The 18489-nt window shown below is 40.6% G+C and overlaps 1 protein-coding gene across 2 annotated transcripts in view; it reads left to right on the top strand.

Moving 5' to 3' along the window:
* Nucleotides 1–18489, top strand: part of dennd4c (DENN/MADD domain containing 4C) — a 48495-nt gene that overhangs the window by 13152 nt on the left and 16854 nt on the right. For both annotated transcript variants that reach the window (XM_033609674.2, XM_033609672.2), the window contains exons 2-9: nucleotides 5827–6137; nucleotides 12489–12741; nucleotides 12829–12898; nucleotides 14628–14797; nucleotides 14914–15155; nucleotides 16038–16104; nucleotides 16211–16269; nucleotides 17161–17305. In XM_033609674.2, the coding sequence (XP_033465565.2) occupies nucleotides 5839–6137; nucleotides 12489–12741; nucleotides 12829–12898; nucleotides 14628–14797; nucleotides 14914–15155; nucleotides 16038–16104; nucleotides 16211–16269; nucleotides 17161–17305 (1305 nt within the window). In that variant the 5' untranslated portion in view covers nucleotides 5827–5838. The remainder of the gene's footprint in view (nucleotides 1–5826; nucleotides 6138–12488; nucleotides 12742–12828; nucleotides 12899–14627; nucleotides 14798–14913; nucleotides 15156–16037; nucleotides 16105–16210; nucleotides 16270–17160; nucleotides 17306–18489) is intronic.

Here is an 18489-nt window from a genome sequence, read left to right as displayed (position 1 = left end):
TTAGGCACAATTTGGACATGTTCACTGTGGGGTGTACTCACTTATGTTGCCAGTTATTTAGATGTTGATGACTGTGTTTTGAGTAATTTTCAGAGGAAGGTAAATCTATACTACTATACAAGCTGTACACTGACTACTTTAAGTTATATCGAAGTGTCATTTCTATAGTGTTGTCCCATGAAAATATATAATGAAATATTTGCAAAAATGGGAGGGGTGTACTCACTTATGTGAGATACTGTACATATTTTCAGAATTTACCATCTAAACCTATGGCTTCCCTTCATTTTCTCCAAGCCCTCTCCTTTTTTGTTCTGTCTCTGTACTGGTGTTGAGTCATAGAGCTTCAGCTACCCATATATAGCAACAATAAGGTTGTGCTTCATTTCTTCTTCTCGGAAAGGTCAGGAGAATCTCAACCAGATCTTACCGCTGATGAGCCATTACGATGCAGGGTCATGCGAATTTCTTGCTCAAGTATAAAAATCTTTATACAAAACTCTCAAATGTTGTAATTTCGCGTCATTTGCTTTACCTGGTGCAAATATTACATCGGTTTGAATCGTTGCATTGACTTTTTATATAAATGGCCATAAAAATTGCTGGTTTCACATTCTGTGTCAACACACCATTAGAATTAGCCCTTTAACCTGAAGAGCCATTTAATACAGAGCACCTGAGTATAGCTGTACAGACAGTAAAAGTAATTTTAAGAACTATATGTAAAGCTAGAGACTAGCTGGTAAGTGAACATAGTGAATAGCATTAAGCAGCTTAAGAGCCAAATATCTCCATCAGAAGTTGGTGGAAATCAAAAACGGAGTTAAGAGGAGAGTGAATATTGGTCTTCCTTTCGTCAGATGGGAAAAGACCCAACTTAAAGTGGATGCTTACATGGCATGTGTACTGGATGTGTAAACAGGACACTATTCACTAACCAGTTTGCCTTATCAACTTGAAAGGTGATAAGATGTTAATGTTTGAGTTGTTTTGCCCCAACAAGGCCAAAAAAGCTAATGTATATACTGTACAATTTTTAGCTTAAATGCTATTAGGTCAGCTTATGTATAGTCTGAGTGGGTGGAAGTTCGCTGCATAGATCAGCCTCTCATTGGGCGGAACGAGCCACCCGCTGAAGTCTCGCCCTACCACCTCCGGTTGTGTAGCAGTTTTCAACCGTTTTCAACACGTCCTTTACTAACTTTTGCGGTGTTTGATCTTGTGGGGATGTAGCCATTTTTCTGCTATGGTTCGCATCCTGTAGGCGATATTTTTGTTGGCGCGTTACACCAAAACCTGTTTCCCCCCGCCAATATTTTTTGCGCACCATTGCTGTGGCACTGCCCAGAACGATTGTGATTGGTTGAAAGCAATATAACAGCCAGGGGTGTTTTTTTTTTCCAATCTTAAAGTGAGAGTCGGCCCAGCCAGACCTTTCTTTTCTTGAGAAAGGTCTGGTGAGCGAGACTAGCTTATGTATGACTTAAATATTTGGATCAGAGAATGAAATCCACAGTATTGCTTGAGAAAATATTATTAGTGGAGGTGTCAGAATCATAAAGAGGTGTAATGCACTCCCTGATCCCCAGTAGAAGCTGAAACTCTCTGTTGGTTAGATGTCATACTTTCTGTGTGGTTTGTGGGCTTCTCTATTTGCAGTAATGTAGTAAGTGTTGGACTATATTCCGTGCACAGACATCTGCACTTTACAACCATCTTTCAAATCTCATAAAGACCCAGACACATGAATGCAATGAATCATTTATTGATTTCATTAAGGGTCTGCCGTATTCATACTATAGTGATTAAACAGGTGCGTTCAGTTTTGTTTTAGCTACACTTGTTAGTTCACCCACACATGAAGACCATCAGAATATAGTTACTGGCCAGCCTTTAGTGAGAACACATAAAACAGTGTGGTTCATTATAAAGCAAATATAGTCTGAAAACAGCATTTTGCTTTTAAACAGGGCTTTGACAGATGAGATGTAACCATGGATACAGTGCAGTAAATCTCTAGCAATAAATCATGTAATGGTTTTGTGTCTCTGGATTGCTGGTGTGCATCATCGTAAACTAAAAGCTGGATCTAGCCTGCCTTTTAAAAGATTGGGACAAACATTTTTTATTGTATTGAGGAGAAAAGCACATCTGGAATCATTTGGGTTTTTTATGAATTTTAGCTACAAGAACAAAAACGCTTCAGTGACATTCCTCAGACTGAGTAAATGTCCCACTTTGGAAGCACAATACTGACATGAAGTGAATTTAATGGCTAGCAAAACACAATGCTGATCCGGTCTGATAAATCTCTTCCTTGTTTTACCTGTGACGCCCAGTGCATCTGAGCTTTTACCATTCTGCGTTACTTCAACAGCTGACTGTCTTGAAAGATTTGTGGAAGTGAGCCTGGATCCATCCTATCTCCATTGATGCACTTTTATTGCTGTTTTTGTTTATGGAAAGTCATTCAGTCTCTGCTTGGATATGATATAAAACTGTATTGTTTCTGCTGCTCGGGGTGTTCATACAGTTACGCTCTTTGCTCTTTGATTTCCCGACATTGTTTTTAAAAAGGAAAGGGGGAAACAAGGGCCCGTATTCTGGGCAGATATCCAGCTACAAGTCTTCAAAGCTACCTGGTCTGTGAGGCACTTGAAACAAATGAATTTTGGCATGTTCACATGGGCAAAACGCCAAGTTTCGAACTCAAAAGCAGCGCTGCATTCGTCATTCAATCAGATAAGGGTTTAAATACTGGTCAAAAGAATGAAACATTAATTAAGCAGGTTTTTACACACATCACGGCATTGTTGTGCGTGTTGTGCTGTCGATGGAAATCTAAATGGCAGGCTCAAAGTCTAGAAAAGATTTTTGTTTTGTGTGGAAAACGTGTGTAATGTGTGTGAGCTGTTTGCTGTCTTGCTGTGGCTGAATAATTTGCTCCCAGGCAGGTCAGTCTGCCTCCTGCCATTCCTTCCACAGCACAGGCCAACGGATGTCCTGCACTTTAGTACAGCCAGTAGACGTGAGCATGCACTCGGGTCTCCAGCCTACACTGCTAGAAACAGCTTCACACATGTAGTCCTTAGATTCTATCGTCCTGTTCTTGCAGTTCCTCTTGGTTGCCTTTCAAAATACCTGCACTGTGGCTTCACCATTATATCGATAAACCATATCATATTATCTGGTGGCAACTCAAGTCCACAATAGAAATTTTAAAAAAGCTATTATGGACAGTAATAATCTGCGTCATGAAGTCCAGGGTTGTCTGTGTTTGCTGTTGCCGTACAAAGAGGCTTCTTTTCCACTCCTGCCACAGCTGACTCACCACTGGAAAAATTGAACTTCCTGTGCATGTCCCTAACAGCCCTTTGAAGATGACGTGGACGTGTTTGCTTTAAGTTTCTCTTTCTCATTAGACAACCAGCTGCTCTCTGTTGGTTTTGGCCAGGCTTGATAAGTCAGGTGCTTTTCGTTGGCACAGGAAGATGATTTCTTTCCACCATGATATAAAGAGTATAATGGATGAGCAGCATTTTTTAAATATACTGTTATTGGGTCTCGGTTCACTTGTTAGTGAACCCTGGTGCGGTTTGCTTACAGTTGGAATGCAAATGGACTATCCAGCAAACCAAAGAGAGGAAGTGACGCAGTGCGTTTTGGGTAGAAAAAAACATGCTTGATAGCCCACTGCCTCGCCTGCTGCTCATACTGGGCATAATATGGTAGATAATTGTCAGGGGCAAGATTTAAGAAGAACAGGTATCACATAGGGGTATAATGCAAAGTAAAAACATCAATATATATAATTATCTTTAAGATATGCCTTTATTTTAATTCATGGCACCTCTGTGTCACGTTTTTGTCCAAGCACACATCCTTCATAAACATTCAAACAGTGCTAGTGGCCTTGTGCCAGGCAGACAGTGATAAGCAGCCAAGAGAAAGATAATGAGGATATTTATTGATATCGTCCCTTTTTGATTGCGGGCCCTTGAATTAAAGTGAATCAAAATAAAACGTAGACTTAATGGTATCAGCAAATGTCTTGAGGTTGTCCAAAGAATCAATATATCGTATCGTGATGAAACTTTTGATTTACACCTTTATATTACGATACAAACACAATACTTTGTTTGTGAAGGCAGTTGGTTCACAGTCATGCACACATCTTTTATGCATTCATTCATTCATTTAAACTTTCATTTAAGACTCGGGAAATGAAGGAGACCCTCATTTTCAGTGACGCCGAGCATGAACAAAAACATTGAAAACAATCAGTAAGCACACAAAGGTGCAGTTAAAACAGAAATTAAATCATATAAAACAACAAACAACAATAGCAGTAAACGATTGCTAAAGTAGAAATGCAGGGTGATGAACATGCTAAGGTGTAGGTGTATAGTTAAAAGCATTAACATTCAATTAAAACAAGATCAGTGTCTAAGTTTAAGGTCTTATGCAGATTATTCCATGTGTAATGTGCACTGTAAGAGAGTGACATTCTTCCTAATTCAGTTCCGATTAAGGGAGCGTGAAGGAACAACCAAATCTGTGAACGAGTACTTAGTCCTAATAAACATGTCCACCAATGCCTCCCCATGCTTGTGTTGACAGATTTAACCAAAATGACAAAGACTAAAACTAAAGAGATTTCCTGTATATTTCAGTCTAGTTTTTATTTTTATTTCAGTTAAATACGTTTATTTTCACACTCAGTTTTAGCTTTAGTTAACTGTTAAGACTGTGCTTTGTATCCTCACTGCATTCGTTATTTTATGAAGAAGAGATGTGTCTGAAAATACAACATGGCTGCTTGGCATTTTAACCAATATCTGAGTCAGTGACTGCTTAATCTGGTGTCATGACTCAAACAATAATTAGAAAACAGAAGCGCAAGCTGTAATTTAAAAATAACTTCCATACATGACACACATATTTTTACATTTCTAAACTTTACATACTAGTTTTATACTTTGTATTGTAGCATAAGGGACATATTTTTTTATTTTCTTTTTACACACTTAACATATTCAGCACATTATACAAGTTTATATTTTTAATATTTTAGATACTGTTTTTATATTTTTACATACATCATACTCTATACTTCTTATTTCTACTTATATAATTCTCTACGCTTTACAGCAGAGCAACTGTAATGTATCACAATGTTATTTTCAATTTAAAAATGACAAAAAGCACATTTTTGCACTTTTTTTTTTTTGGCACTCGCGCTAAATTTTGAACAATATTTCAAGTGTTTTGCAGACTTTAGTGTCTCCTTGATTTATGCTCTCGGTGGCATTTCTGAGCATTCCTCCGGGCCCGGCTGCTCTCCCTTGGCTCTGTGTAGCTGCTGGAGCTTTAACTCTCTCAACATAACTGGAGCAGTGCGGTGATATACAATGACAAGAGTGTTTGTGAATGTCAACAGATCCAGTCCCTTCCTTGTGTTTCCCCAGTTTGTTTGCTTGGTTGTGGCGCAGCAGCCTTAAAGGATCCTTTTATTGCCTTTGCCACAGTATTACTTAACATTCTGTGTGTGCTTGCATGTTTAATCCGTCCCACTGTCCCACAGTGACATGTAACAGCTTTCACCAACATGCAGTGCTCTCCTTAGCTGGAGCCTGAATACAGTATGTGTAGCAAGTGTTGAGCAACAGACTGTGCTTTGCAGGAGGTTTAACCACAGCTGAGAATAGAATATTTCTACAAATGTGGTGCGTGGGGGGGTTATTGTCTATTAGGCAAACAAATGTACTCTGAGCTATATAAATGTCCTTCTAAATTAATCTCATATGTCTATTTTCTCCCTTCCAGGTACGCCCAGCCATGATCGAGGACAAGGGTCACCGTGTGACCGACTACTTTGTGGTGGCTGGGCTGACAGACAAGTCCACGCCCCTGGAGCAGGACCTGTCAGAGACCAAGTCCAGCGGGCCCAAAGCGCCCATCACCGACCTGGCCGTCATTAACAGGTCAGCAGGAGAAACAGTGCCCGAGGGCTTCACTTGTATCGACACCACATACAGTGGCCAGCCAGCCAACCTTAATCATGGCAGCCTCAAGAGCCCTGAGCTGTTTCTGTGCTACAAGAGGGGTCGAGGGAAGTCTCCGCTCATCGACATCGGGTGAGTCAGCAGTTTGTTTATGTCACGGTTTGTAATCTGGAGCGCTTGCATGCCTGTAACAGCAAGAGACTCATTATAAGTGGCTTCACTTCTGAGTTGCTGAAGCTACTGTAGGTTCCACTGAACTAATACACCAAAATAATGTGATTGGTAGTCGAATCACTCCTGGATGTATACAGTCAGTTGGACCCAAACTAGCCTGGGTGCTCTGCACATGCTCCACAGTTTCCACCCCAGGCTTTGACCCAGAAGTCGAATAGCATTAAATGTGTAACAGAGGAAGAGAAGAAAAAGATATGTTGTCTACCATGGTACCAGTTTGCTGCTTGCTAACCGCAAGCTAAGTTGCTTGTCGGTTGTTCGGTCTGTGACATAATAGGTCAAGAGAAAGCTGAAAGGGGGCATATCGCCACTTATCGTAGCAGAGTCGGACATACTTCATCAATAATCGACTCACCTCAAAGACAGGAGTCCAATTAAGTTGCCTAGTCCAGCTGTAACCATAGCTTGACTTAACTGTGCATGTAAATATACTGACTGGTATGATTAAAGATCTGCAAAATGTCCTGCAGCAGGGCTAATCACTAGCCAACGTGTCATGCAAAAATATTTTTAAAACTTGTATCATTGGTGTTTTTCAAGAGGCCTTTTCCATTGGAGGAATTTTGACATGTCATTGGAGGAAAATCACAGGTGTGAATAATAGATTTAATGATCGCTGAATTCAATTTAGCTGCTTCAGTTTCAGGATTCTGGTATTGTGCGTGCTGGCTCACTGTCACAGCTTACTGGGACACTTGAATAGAACAGAGCCATGGTTAATGTTATTAGCAATACATGTGCTTTTCCTACGGAGAAGCTGCTGTTATAAAGACCTTGCCTGCAGTGCATCACTCCTCCTACCATTTGTAAGGCTTATAGTACTACATGTATCATACGCCCTGTTCACACAGGACTAGTATAACCTGGGGACCTCATGTGATTTGTCATAATTGTGGAGGTTGTCTGTGATCTTAATCCCATGCGCATCTGTCATGTCTGTAATTTGTCAAGTAAAAATTCCACCATAAATCACCTGCCATATTTCACCAAACACTGAGGTCATGTGATAATATTAGTCCCCTCCAAATCGGCATCTCAGTGATTTGGGGTCCTATTTTAGACTTCTCCTGGTTTCTGCCTCTTCCTTGTAAAGTCTTATGGAGGCCTCAATTGATGATTATAAATAAAGGTTTGACAGTATATGGGTGCAGGAGGCTCATCTTGCTACACAGGATGGAGACCTGTTTGCAGAAAGAGAAAGCTTGAATGTGTGGCAGAGTTGGTTCTGTTTGTTTGACCCACATTAAGAGAAAAAGAAAGGTAAACACTGTACATCATCGCTAATGCTGCTGTGTTTCTTGGTCGTGTACAGTGGAGTTACACCTGACTGTGTGCATCTTATCTGAGGAATGAATTCAAGTTCAATACAGACTTCATTTATCCTGTGCAAATGCACCACACCAACCCAGATGTGAGGAGGTAATTTCTAAGTCAGAAGGTCACCTGGTAATACCAGCTGTGCCAGGAGGGCTCTAGTGAAAAGTGTGTCTTGTATTTTGTATTTGTCAGGTTGAATTTAACTTTGATGGCATGATGACACATGTTGTCAGAGGTGGAGGGAAGTGGCTTGCTGACTACTTCCATCACTCCCTTCCTCTCAGCCACACCTCTTCACTCCTGTCCATTGATGCAATTTTCCCGCTCCCCTCTATTATCTTCTAAGAGGGAACTCCGTTATGATTCACCTCATCAAATCCAGTAAGCCTAAAGCCACAACTGCTCTTACTTATTCACAGAGGAGCCAAAAACGTTACCTACATTTCATCACCGGTGCTTTGTGTCGGTTAACTATGCTTTATAAAGGACAATGACGCAACTGCCTGAGGCATTTCAGCTCTCCACACACCTTAGTCTTTGTCTAAAGCCTTTTTGTGTGTCCCACTAACAAACTGGAGTTTCCAGTTACAAGAGACTCGGCGCTGCTCTCTGAAAGATTCCCCTGCAAAGTCAGACTTCCAATTAAAGCTGATGTTGCTGTATAAAGATCACAACTGGTGTCCACCTGTTGTCTCGTGAATTTGGCTCATTCCACATTATTAATGTGATTCCCTTCAGATAAATGTAGCTGTAATCTACAGAACCACATAAAACCCTCATGAAACCCTGCAGCCGTCACTGCACTGAGCATAAACAGAAGATCGTATGTCAAGTCAGGTTTCCTTAAAGTGGTTGCGCAACCCTGCTTAGCATGCTAACGGACATATGGGGTGGATAAAATAGAAGCAATGTTACATTCAAGGATTCACAGTCACTGTCGAGCTGCTTTATGGTTTGTTTGATTTTTTCTTTGCTTGACGCACCAAATCAGTCATGCAGCTTAATGAGACTGAATAACAGATTTCACAAGCTTCTTTTCTGTGCTGCTGCAAACAGGGATGATATGAAGAGACTCCCAGTGTAAAATTAATGATTGGTTGCTTGTGTGGTTTAATAAGAATACCATAAGTAAATGCATTATGGCATTGGCTCACTTCCTGATGTTTCTGTTTCAGTTGAGCTGACACACAGAGGGTCAGTATATATTTTTGGCCGTGTCATAACATCTTCCCATCAGCTGATTTCTGTCCCACCTGCTATCCACTGAAAGAATAAATGAAAAACTAGCAACCTGTAAATCATTGATTCTTCTTTCTGCCACCTCTGTTGTCAGTGAAGCCAGCATTCCCAGCCCGGGGCTCCACGGCGTCACGACTCACTGTGCCCATTAGGACTCTGTTTTTGTTGCCTAAATGAGAATTCGCTGGCAGCTGTCCTCCTGGCCTCTTTAGGTTTGTCCTGCATTCTTTTCAGAATAAATGGAGTGTTGCAGGACTGTTATATCTGTGATGGCTGCCCACATAGCCTGCACAAGATTAAAAAATGTGTTTTGGGGTCTGTCTTAGTTAAAAGAGGGCAGCAATCACTGCGTTTGGCCTCCCACATGGCATTGTCCAGATGGAAAGGGAGGACACGGAGCATGCTGCCATGGAAGCCCTGCAGTCATGCAAAAAAAAAAAAAAAAAGAAAATCCAACACAGTAGGACACTGATTGCTTTCCTGACTGCAACTTTTAGCTGTGTGATACTCCTCGGTGGGAGTGATAAGAAAACTGAGACTGGGGATGCACAAAACATTTTGGCAGTAATCCATATTGTTTTATTACATTCAGAGTGCCCGTTGGATATGAGCATCGCAATATGAAAGTTTCCCTTACTGTCTGGGATTTGAATGAGTCAGCCGGTAAATATGTCTGAATCACATCGCCCATTGAAGGCGGGCTTCTCACTGAGGCCTTAAAGAGAAACCAGAGCTTTAAGAAGAAAGTCAGTGGTGCTGACCACACACTGATCCTCTCTGTAGAACAGAAGAACCAGAGATTATCCTCACCATAGAGCCACACTTTCAGCCTCTTACTCATTGTCTCTAAATCTTTCCTAAATCAGTTTGAATGTGGACTGATGTGTTTATACTGCAGCATTGCAGTGCACGCTTTTTGCCAGATTTTTACACCAGTGTTGTAAATTTAAATGGATAAAACTGTTTTTGAGAAATTTAAGAAGTTTCCTTCCAGATATTTCCAGTGAAAGCAAATGGAAAGTCTGTGAAAGGGAGAGCTTGAGTTTGTCTTTTCTGTGAGCATAATGTTTTCTGTGAACTTCAAAGACTTAAAGCTGCATTAATCAATAGCTTTATGAGTGATTAGAAAAGAGTAGAGGAACAGAATTGCGTTTTAGTCAACTACATCACGCCCTACAGCTTGTTCAGAAAGTTTTTGTTACTACTAGGGATGTTCCTGGCGACTTATTTCCCCGTTGACGAATTGAACATTTTAATTGCTAGTCGACTAGTCTAAAAAAGGGAAAACACTCAGAAAACAGTCAAAATTTAGCACAATTTATCGTTAAGTATTTGAAACATTGTCCCCAAAAAATATTGTGTGCATTAAATGCCCTTTGAATCCTTTAATCACGATCTTCAACAACCATGTCGGATTTTAAATGCCGCTGAAGTATGAGACACTTTGTGCCGTGCAGTATAAACGTGAACATGACGGCAACTCAGTCAAAAGTTAACCACTAAAATAACATCTAAAATAAATAAATTGCCTCTGAAACGTGGGGCTCATTGAACCTTGCAGATTATTCGACAAAAATGAAAAAAAAAACCCATCTAAATTATAATTAAACTTCAGCTGAAATGAGAGGCATTTTGCACCGTGCAGTATGAACGGCCTACATGCTATCTTGTTTTCATTTTCTAGATCAAAGTACTGCCAAACCGTGCTGGTTTAGCGAGAGGACGTCTCTCCAATGTCCCACTGTGCTGTTTTAAAACTCCAGTGTACACGAGCATTACCGCGGGGAAGGGTCTGCTGTCTGACTGCTCTGTAGCACCCACTAGTGGCGGGCGGCCACATGACAGTTAAGCGGCCTTGTACATGAATAAAACACAAATAGGTTTGACCGACTAATATTTTCTGGTGCCGACTAGCAAGGGGGCGGAAGTTTAATCTTTTAGACGACTTATCACACGCATCCCTAGTTATCACAGAGAGAAAGTTGAGAACCAACAAAAGAATTACAGGTACCTGTACTGGTATCGATTGGTACGTCCTTGTGATGAAGCCACTAGATTTATCCCATTAGCTCAACAGAGCACTTTAGCATCTTACAGAGCCTGTTTGGACCTGGTGTTAACATGCGTTTCAGTGATCCGAACACAAGTGGCAGCCGAGACACATCCCTGTTCACACCGGTACCGGTACCTATGCGTCTCCAGCTGACCGCTTGAGTTCAGATTTCATTACTGCCCAACGCACATTTATTACATCCACTCCTCTGCTAGCTGCTCTGTAGCATGCTTGCTAGTCATGTTAGCGGTCGAGATATAGCTGTCAGCAGAATTCATCAAGTTTCCTTCCATAAGCCAAAGCAAGGTGTCTAACTTGACATAAAATGTGTAAGTTAAGGAGCTTTTACTACACTGTCACCAAAACAACCACCACATCCTTCACCAATTATTAGAGTCCTTGCATCAGGATTATTTAGTTTACACTACAAAACGTGTGGTCAAATGCGTCCTAGTTTACCTCAGCAAGTGGTTCAAGTGATCGGATCACAGTGCATCTTGGTGGTCGTCTAGAGTTGTATTTAGCGCTGTCCACTTGTGATCAGATCACCAAAGATGTATGTTCATACCAGGTTTAAACAGGCTGTTAGGTTATAGTTTTTGTGCAACTTTACTGTTTTGGTTGACTCTCACCATCCTCATCACTGTTGTTTCCAGCCGTTCTCAGCTAAAAGATATTGACAAATGCGCTGTATACTTCCTGCACAGCAACAATCCACACACAGACAAAGTTAGATAGTGACGATAGTGTAGATACGATATGGCGATAGCATGGCAACTAAAGAGTTGGATATGTCCTCATTTTCCCTCTTACACTCTATGAAAAACATCAACAACTTCAACGCATTTAAAAGTAAAATTGGGGTTTTATCAATGTCTCTACTGTGTTGAATTTGTCACTGTTCCAAGTATTCTGTTGTCTGCATACTGTCATAAAGCATGACTTGGTTCAGGGCTGATGGAAAAATAAACTAGACAGATGGCAGTAAGAAAGCATCTTTTCCTTTATCGATGTGATGTTTTCCCTGCAAGATCCACCCTGGTAATTCTGCTTTCAGAGGATACTCTGAAAGCCTTTGCTTTAGACTGTTTACCTCATTATTCATGTTGTGGTTGACACCTTTGCCATTTGGGGAAACCACACCAGCAGGAAACATCCACTATTTGTTGTGTTGGTTGTTGTTTTTCTTGAGCACCTCACAGAAATTCCCAGATGATTCCTGGATTATTTTACAGTCTTCTGTCTTTCTTGCTGTCTGTTTCAAACTCCTAATTTGCTGTTAGCTTCAAACTTGAATGCCCTTTTGTTTTGCAGCATTAACTAAACTGTTGCATCATTAGAATGTGAGTTATGTGTCTTTTGGCAGTCGGGCTTGTTTAAGAAATGAAAGCCATGCCTGACAGCAGAGCTGAATCCAGGATAGCACTCTTTCAGAGCTACCTAATTGTCTGTGAGAGCTTTGTAGTATGTATGAGTCATTGTAATACCAGCATTTACTGAAGGATTACATCTTTATTTTTCTCTGCTGCAGACTTTTGTGCATAATCTCATCTTCATTTGTGATGGAGGCACAATATGCGCCTCATCATTTTCCAAGTGTTGAGCTAACATTTTTACCCACTGTCTGTTGTGTCTATCAGGGTGCTTTACGAGGGCAAGGAGCGTCTGATCCACGGCTGCGAGGTCATCCAGGCCACACCATACGGCCGCTGCGCCAACGTTAACAACAGCTCTGCCAACTCGCAGCGCATCTTCATCACCTTGCGCAGAGCACCGCCCGTCCAGCCTCAGAACTCCCTGGCAGTGACAGACATCTGCGTCATTATCACCAGCAAAGGCGAGACGCCACCACATACCTTCTGCAAGGTGGATAAGAACCTCAACTGTGGCATGGTAAGTCTGATTTTTAGATTCCTGAACTAGTACTCATGCATCATCATTTGAAATTCAGATGTGTAATGTATGTTTTTAATCTTTCAGTGGGGATCCAATGTGTTCTTGTGTTACAAGAAGTCAGTATCTGCGTCTAACTCCATCAGTTACAAAGCTGGTGAGTAAAAGTTAGTTATTTTTCTGAGGGCTCACCATGTTAGAAATTGACAGCAATGAGGTCTGCAGTTACCTTGATTTTATATTGCACGTTAGACAATAGAGTATTTATGAAGTTTTCTCTTAAATTTGTGAAAAAGAAAAAATGTATATAGTCCGCTTCCATACGCAGTAACAGTTGGAGTTAACAGTGTTTTGCAATAATAATAAATAGTCTTTCTGTTAAATGATGTGATGTATTGGTATGAAAATGCAGTGTACGGGGTGTCTGCAGGTCCTTAAAAAGTCTTCAAATGTCTTAAATTTTATAAATATTAGGCCTTAAAAGTCATAAAAACTGTATAAAATTTGAATTTCTGAGGTCTTAATTGACTCAAACATTTTATCTAATTTATTTTTTTTGTGAAAATGAGTCAAGCTCTTCTGCATGAAAGTCCATATTTCAGATGTTACAAATCTTTAAATCTACCACTGAACCTAAAACTGTCTTTCTACCTTAGACTTGCACTTACCTGTTGGCGAAATGTAGATTAATCTAACTCATTCTAATAAACATATTTCTACATAATACCTGCCTCTGCATGGGATTGCATACACATATATATTACAGTCAAAAATCGGTCTTAAATTTGGTTAAACATTAGCTCAAAAATGTCTTACACAGCTTTAAATTTGAGTGTAGACCCTGGTGTAATTAAAAATGGTGCAGATTTGTATGCTGTCGCAATCAGCCTCTGTTATGTTTTTGTTACAAAGTTCAAGCGAGCAGCACCTTCAGTGTGTATCTGATCTCCCCGTAGATAGCCAGTGCTTATTACAGCCGGCATTTCTCAACGCTTCTGTGACATTTTCACTGACTGAACACTCCTTGAACAGCTTGGCCTTTGATACAATTCACCAGCACGCGTTTAATCAGTGTTTATGTGAGTGTGTGTACAAACACACCCATGCAGACGCACACGCTGGCTTTATCTTTTTGGCTGGCCTTTTTCCTGTGAGGCAGCTGTTTATTCATCTCTGATGACGGCACTTCCTGCCACGCCCATTATTTTTGTGTCTGCAGGCTTGTTTGTGTACGCGCATGTTCAGTTAAGAATGTGTGTGTCTTGTCAGAACGACATCTCAACAAACAACGCTGAGGAGCAGAACAGTTATTTCCTGCAAGTGAAACTCTTCAAATGAGCCTCTTTTGTTGAATTCTTGCAGAGAAATAAAGCCAGAATTGTAGCCTGTCTGAAAGTTTCAGTCACTATATAAACTTTTGGATTTGGATGTATTTTGTTCATTAGGGTTCAGTTCGGTTTAGAACTAGAAGTTGCAATCCCTGATGCACATACTTGAGACTACAGGTGGGAGTGATAGTGCTGTCTGGGCATCCGAGTGGGAGCCAAAGGGTTTGATGGATAGAAAAGTAAGACGGAGCAAAGGAAAGGCAGAGCCAAGGAGAGACATCCATACACGCTACATCTCCCTACTCCCTACCTAACTTTAATTGAGGTGGAGTTTTAACTAGTCAGTTGTTGTTGCACATACTTGCGATTGTGGGTTAGAGTTAGGGCCATGCTTGGGGAGGGCTGTTGGGGGTTTTAGGGAGGGTAAATGCTTCATTGGGGTCATCAGGTGGGTACCCTCCTTCACAGGTGTTTCGATGATAGGCCCACAACACCTTGACCGCATCATAGTAGCACTTGAGTATATAATTATTATGTGTCTTTACCTTTGTTCTCCAGGTCTCATCTTTCGTTACCCAGAAGAGGACTACGAGTCTTTTCCTCTGTCAGAATCTGTCCCTCTGTTCTGTTTGCCCATGGGTGCCAAGATTGAATGTTGGGCACCGAACACACGAGATCCTCTGCCTGTCTTCTCTACATTCGTCTTAACCATCTCCTCTGGTGAAAAGGTGAGACAGAACATTGATACCTGATTTAATGTACTCTTTGAAAAGAGGTAAAACTGGCTATTAAGGCAAAAAGTTTGAAAATGTAACCAAAGGACTTTATCCATCTCTGGTTCCAGGTGTATGGATCAGCCATCCAGTTCTACGAGCCACATCCAGTGGATCAGTTGAGCGAGAAGCAGAAGATCCAGCTGGGCTTGCTCACCACTGTGGAGAAGAAGATGATCCCCAACCGGCCTGTAAACACCAATAAGTGCATCTGCCTGCTGTCCCGCTGGCCCTTCTTTGAGTCCTTCCGCAAGTTCCTGATGTTCCTCTACAAGCTCTCCGTCTCAGGCCCACACCCACTGCCTATTGAAAAGTAAGAATCTGCTGCACTGTTTAATGATTTGTTGAGCGGGAATTAAATAGATACTTCACCCCCCAAATCACAGTTTGCATATTTCACCTCGTGTTATGTTGAATTTGTGAAATGAAGTTTGTTTTTCTCACATGCTTCTGGTGAACGAAGAATCCAATAACAACTCGTGCAGTATAATCCAAGTCCTATTTATCCAGTTATATGCTCAGTACCCAAACAGACAGCCCCTCCGACGGGGAACTGCACTGAAAGTAAACCTGATACTTTCTTCAAAGCCAGACTCCACTGACAAATCCTGTAATTTTACCTCTCTGAACACTGGAGCTGCTGGTCTACCACTACCTCTATTAGTGAGTTTGTCTGTGTTACTGTTTGACTTTGTTGAATCTGAACTAACCCTTTAAAACACCGAAGTCACACAGTAACACAAACTAGCTGATCGAGGCAGCGGCAGACCAGCAGCTCCAGTGTCCAGCGAGATAGAATTACTGTTTTTGTCAGTGGAGTCTGGCTCTAAAGGGAGCAGGAGTAATTGTCATTTCAAGTATTGAACATTTGACTGGATAAATGGCACTTGCATGAGTTGTGTGAGAGTTTGTAAATGGATGCTTTGACATAGTTTTCCTGTTGTTAGATGTGGACCCCTATGACTTAAATTGATGTAGAAATTTCTCTGTTTTTGGATTCTTCATTTGCCTGAGTGCCTGGGTGAGAAATCGATATATAAATTGTGACGTTTGGATAAAGTATTCCTTTGACGCGGCACACCGTTCACATCTCAAAGCTTACATTTTGTTAGTTGAATGTAGTTGCTGCATATGTATCAAAATTACGTGAAGACGATGAAGACAATGACTGCATTTTGGATTTTTCTCCCAACAGGCACATCTCGCACTTCATGCACAATGTGTCATTTCCTTCCCCTCAGAGGCCGAGAATATTGGTCCAGGTGACATATTTTTTTAAATAATCTCTTTACACTAGTAGTTGTCAATCTCAGTATGCTTTAATATGTGTATAACTTTAAATGAACTTTATAAAATGTTTCCTTTCAGCTCTCAGCACATGACACCTTGATCCTCTCCCAGCCTGTGTGTACACCTTTACCCCTCAGGTACAACTAGCTTTGCTTCACTTAATCATTTCACAATAGATAATATCTTGTGTTAGTTTGTCAAACACAGGGCGGCACTTTCAGCTCATTCTTTATACTTTGAGAATTTTATTCCATTTCAAACTGAGTGGAGCTGTCCTTCCTGACGTATTCTCTGCTTTGTCTGAAAGAAAAACAGCTGAGCAGTGTCTTATCCCAGAAAAAGGAAAACAAACTCAGTCATGTTTAAATAGCTAAAAACAGCATCAGGCATCATTATTTTTGACACTTTTTCCACCACTACACTGCATCATTTTGTTGATAAGTTTGTAGTTAATATAAACATTTCTTTGTGCGTCTGCATGCTGCCTAATGTTTCCTTGAAAACCCACAAAAATGGAGATTGTCAGGCTTTTGTTAAAGCTAACAAATCACTAATTGGTATTGAACTTAACGTGACTCACTGCTGCTGCTGCCTTTGTGTTCGTTATTTGCGAAGCTTAGACACAATCTCAGAAACCCTACATGAAATAGGAAATTAATTTTGCCCTCTAAATGGTTGTATTGGGTTCTGAAAATGTCTGACAGCTTGACAGCATATGTAAACTGCATTAGTAAATAGAAAGAGTGGAACAAGTAGACTCTTAGCAGCACTGACAAAATGAAATTTAATAGCCATATTTTTTTAGCAACATTAGAAAGTACTTCACATCCACATATAAGCTTAAAACAGTGAGTATGAGAAGTTTTCTCTCTTACGTAACTCACGTCCGTCTCTAGTTACAAACCCAGTTATAAACCCCTTTTCACACTCACTCCATCCCCTGAGTTCCTTTCTGTTTTGCTTGCCGTTGTCTGCCCGAGCTCATCAACTCATTCATCATCTCCTGTGTTGCTCTCCCTCCCTGTCAGCGGGGCAGACTACGGCACTCTGCTGATGAATCTGGGCTCAGAGAACTGTGCCACGCTGCTGCACTTTGTCCTGCTGGAGAGCAAGATCCTGCTGCACTCACTGCGGCCTGCTGTGCTCACCGGAGTGGCCGAGGCTGTGGTGGCTGTGAGTATGGAAGTCATATTCAGACACAGTGTTTATTACTGCAACATTGGCTGTTTAATCTGCTGAAATCTTCAGTTTAGAAGATAAGATTGAAATATTAAAACAGCCGTTCCATGAAATACTTAATGGTTAAAATGAATTAACATTACAGCCATCGTTATCACCCATTCTCTGCCTTTTGGATAGCCAGACCTTCACTGTACTGACCATATTATGAATGTATGTACAGATGTTTTGCCCTGAGAATTCAGTGAATACCACTGGGTGTCTCTTCTATGCACCATCTAAAAAAGTGGTGCTAGCTTTCAAAGTGTCTCTCCACAAGTAGTACTCAAGAAAATACTACTTTATAATCCTTTTTATGCATAATTATCCTTTCATCATTCTTGTTGGGATGAAGCAGCTCTGTAGGGAGGAAAATATAACCAAATCATCTGCACACACAAAAGCATTGATCATGAGATGATCAGAAACACAGCCTGGTTCACAAGCATTCAACTGCACATCCATATATAAGTTGAATAAGAGTTTAGATAATGCGTCTAACTCTTCGAGGTGGGGGAAAATATCGATAGAGCATAGTATCGCAATTTTTTTGTGTGGCAATATCGTATCCTCACAGTATTGATTTTTTTATTACATAAATTATTAATATTACAAATACAAATTAAACCTCTTGTAGCTTAGTAGAATGATAAAATCAATTGCTATTTCAGTCCAGTAGATAAATTATGCTGCTGCAAAAAATAAAATGGCTGAAGTGAGATAAACGGACTGAAAGCTTTATCTTGTTAGATGAAACAGATGTAACATTATTTACAATTGAAAAAAGGTAGTAAATTGCAATATATTGCATTATATTTTATCGCAGTACTCAGCATATGGCAACATATTTTAAATTGCAATAATATTGTATCATGGATCCTCTGGTGACTCCATTACTGACATTAAAAGGATCAGTCCCATCTCTACCTCCTCTAATCTCCATACTAAATCACGAAAAGTTATATTTATGTAATGAGCACTTTTCATGATTGATTTGATCACATGCCTTTAAAGCACTCCAGAAAGCACATAAATATGGTAGAAGTGTGTAGGACTGTCATTATCATAGCTATTAATGTCACTTGCCTACTTATATTTGATGACGGTAAGAAACTCTGGGAGAATGCTGTGAAGTACAA

Source organism: Epinephelus lanceolatus, chromosome 22 (assembly GCF_041903045.1).
Source record: "Epinephelus lanceolatus isolate andai-2023 chromosome 22, ASM4190304v1, whole genome shotgun sequence".
NCBI classification, from domain to species: Eukaryota; Metazoa; Chordata; class Actinopteri; order Perciformes; family Serranidae; genus Epinephelus; species Epinephelus lanceolatus.
This window is presented reverse-complemented; position numbering and strand designations above follow the sequence as displayed.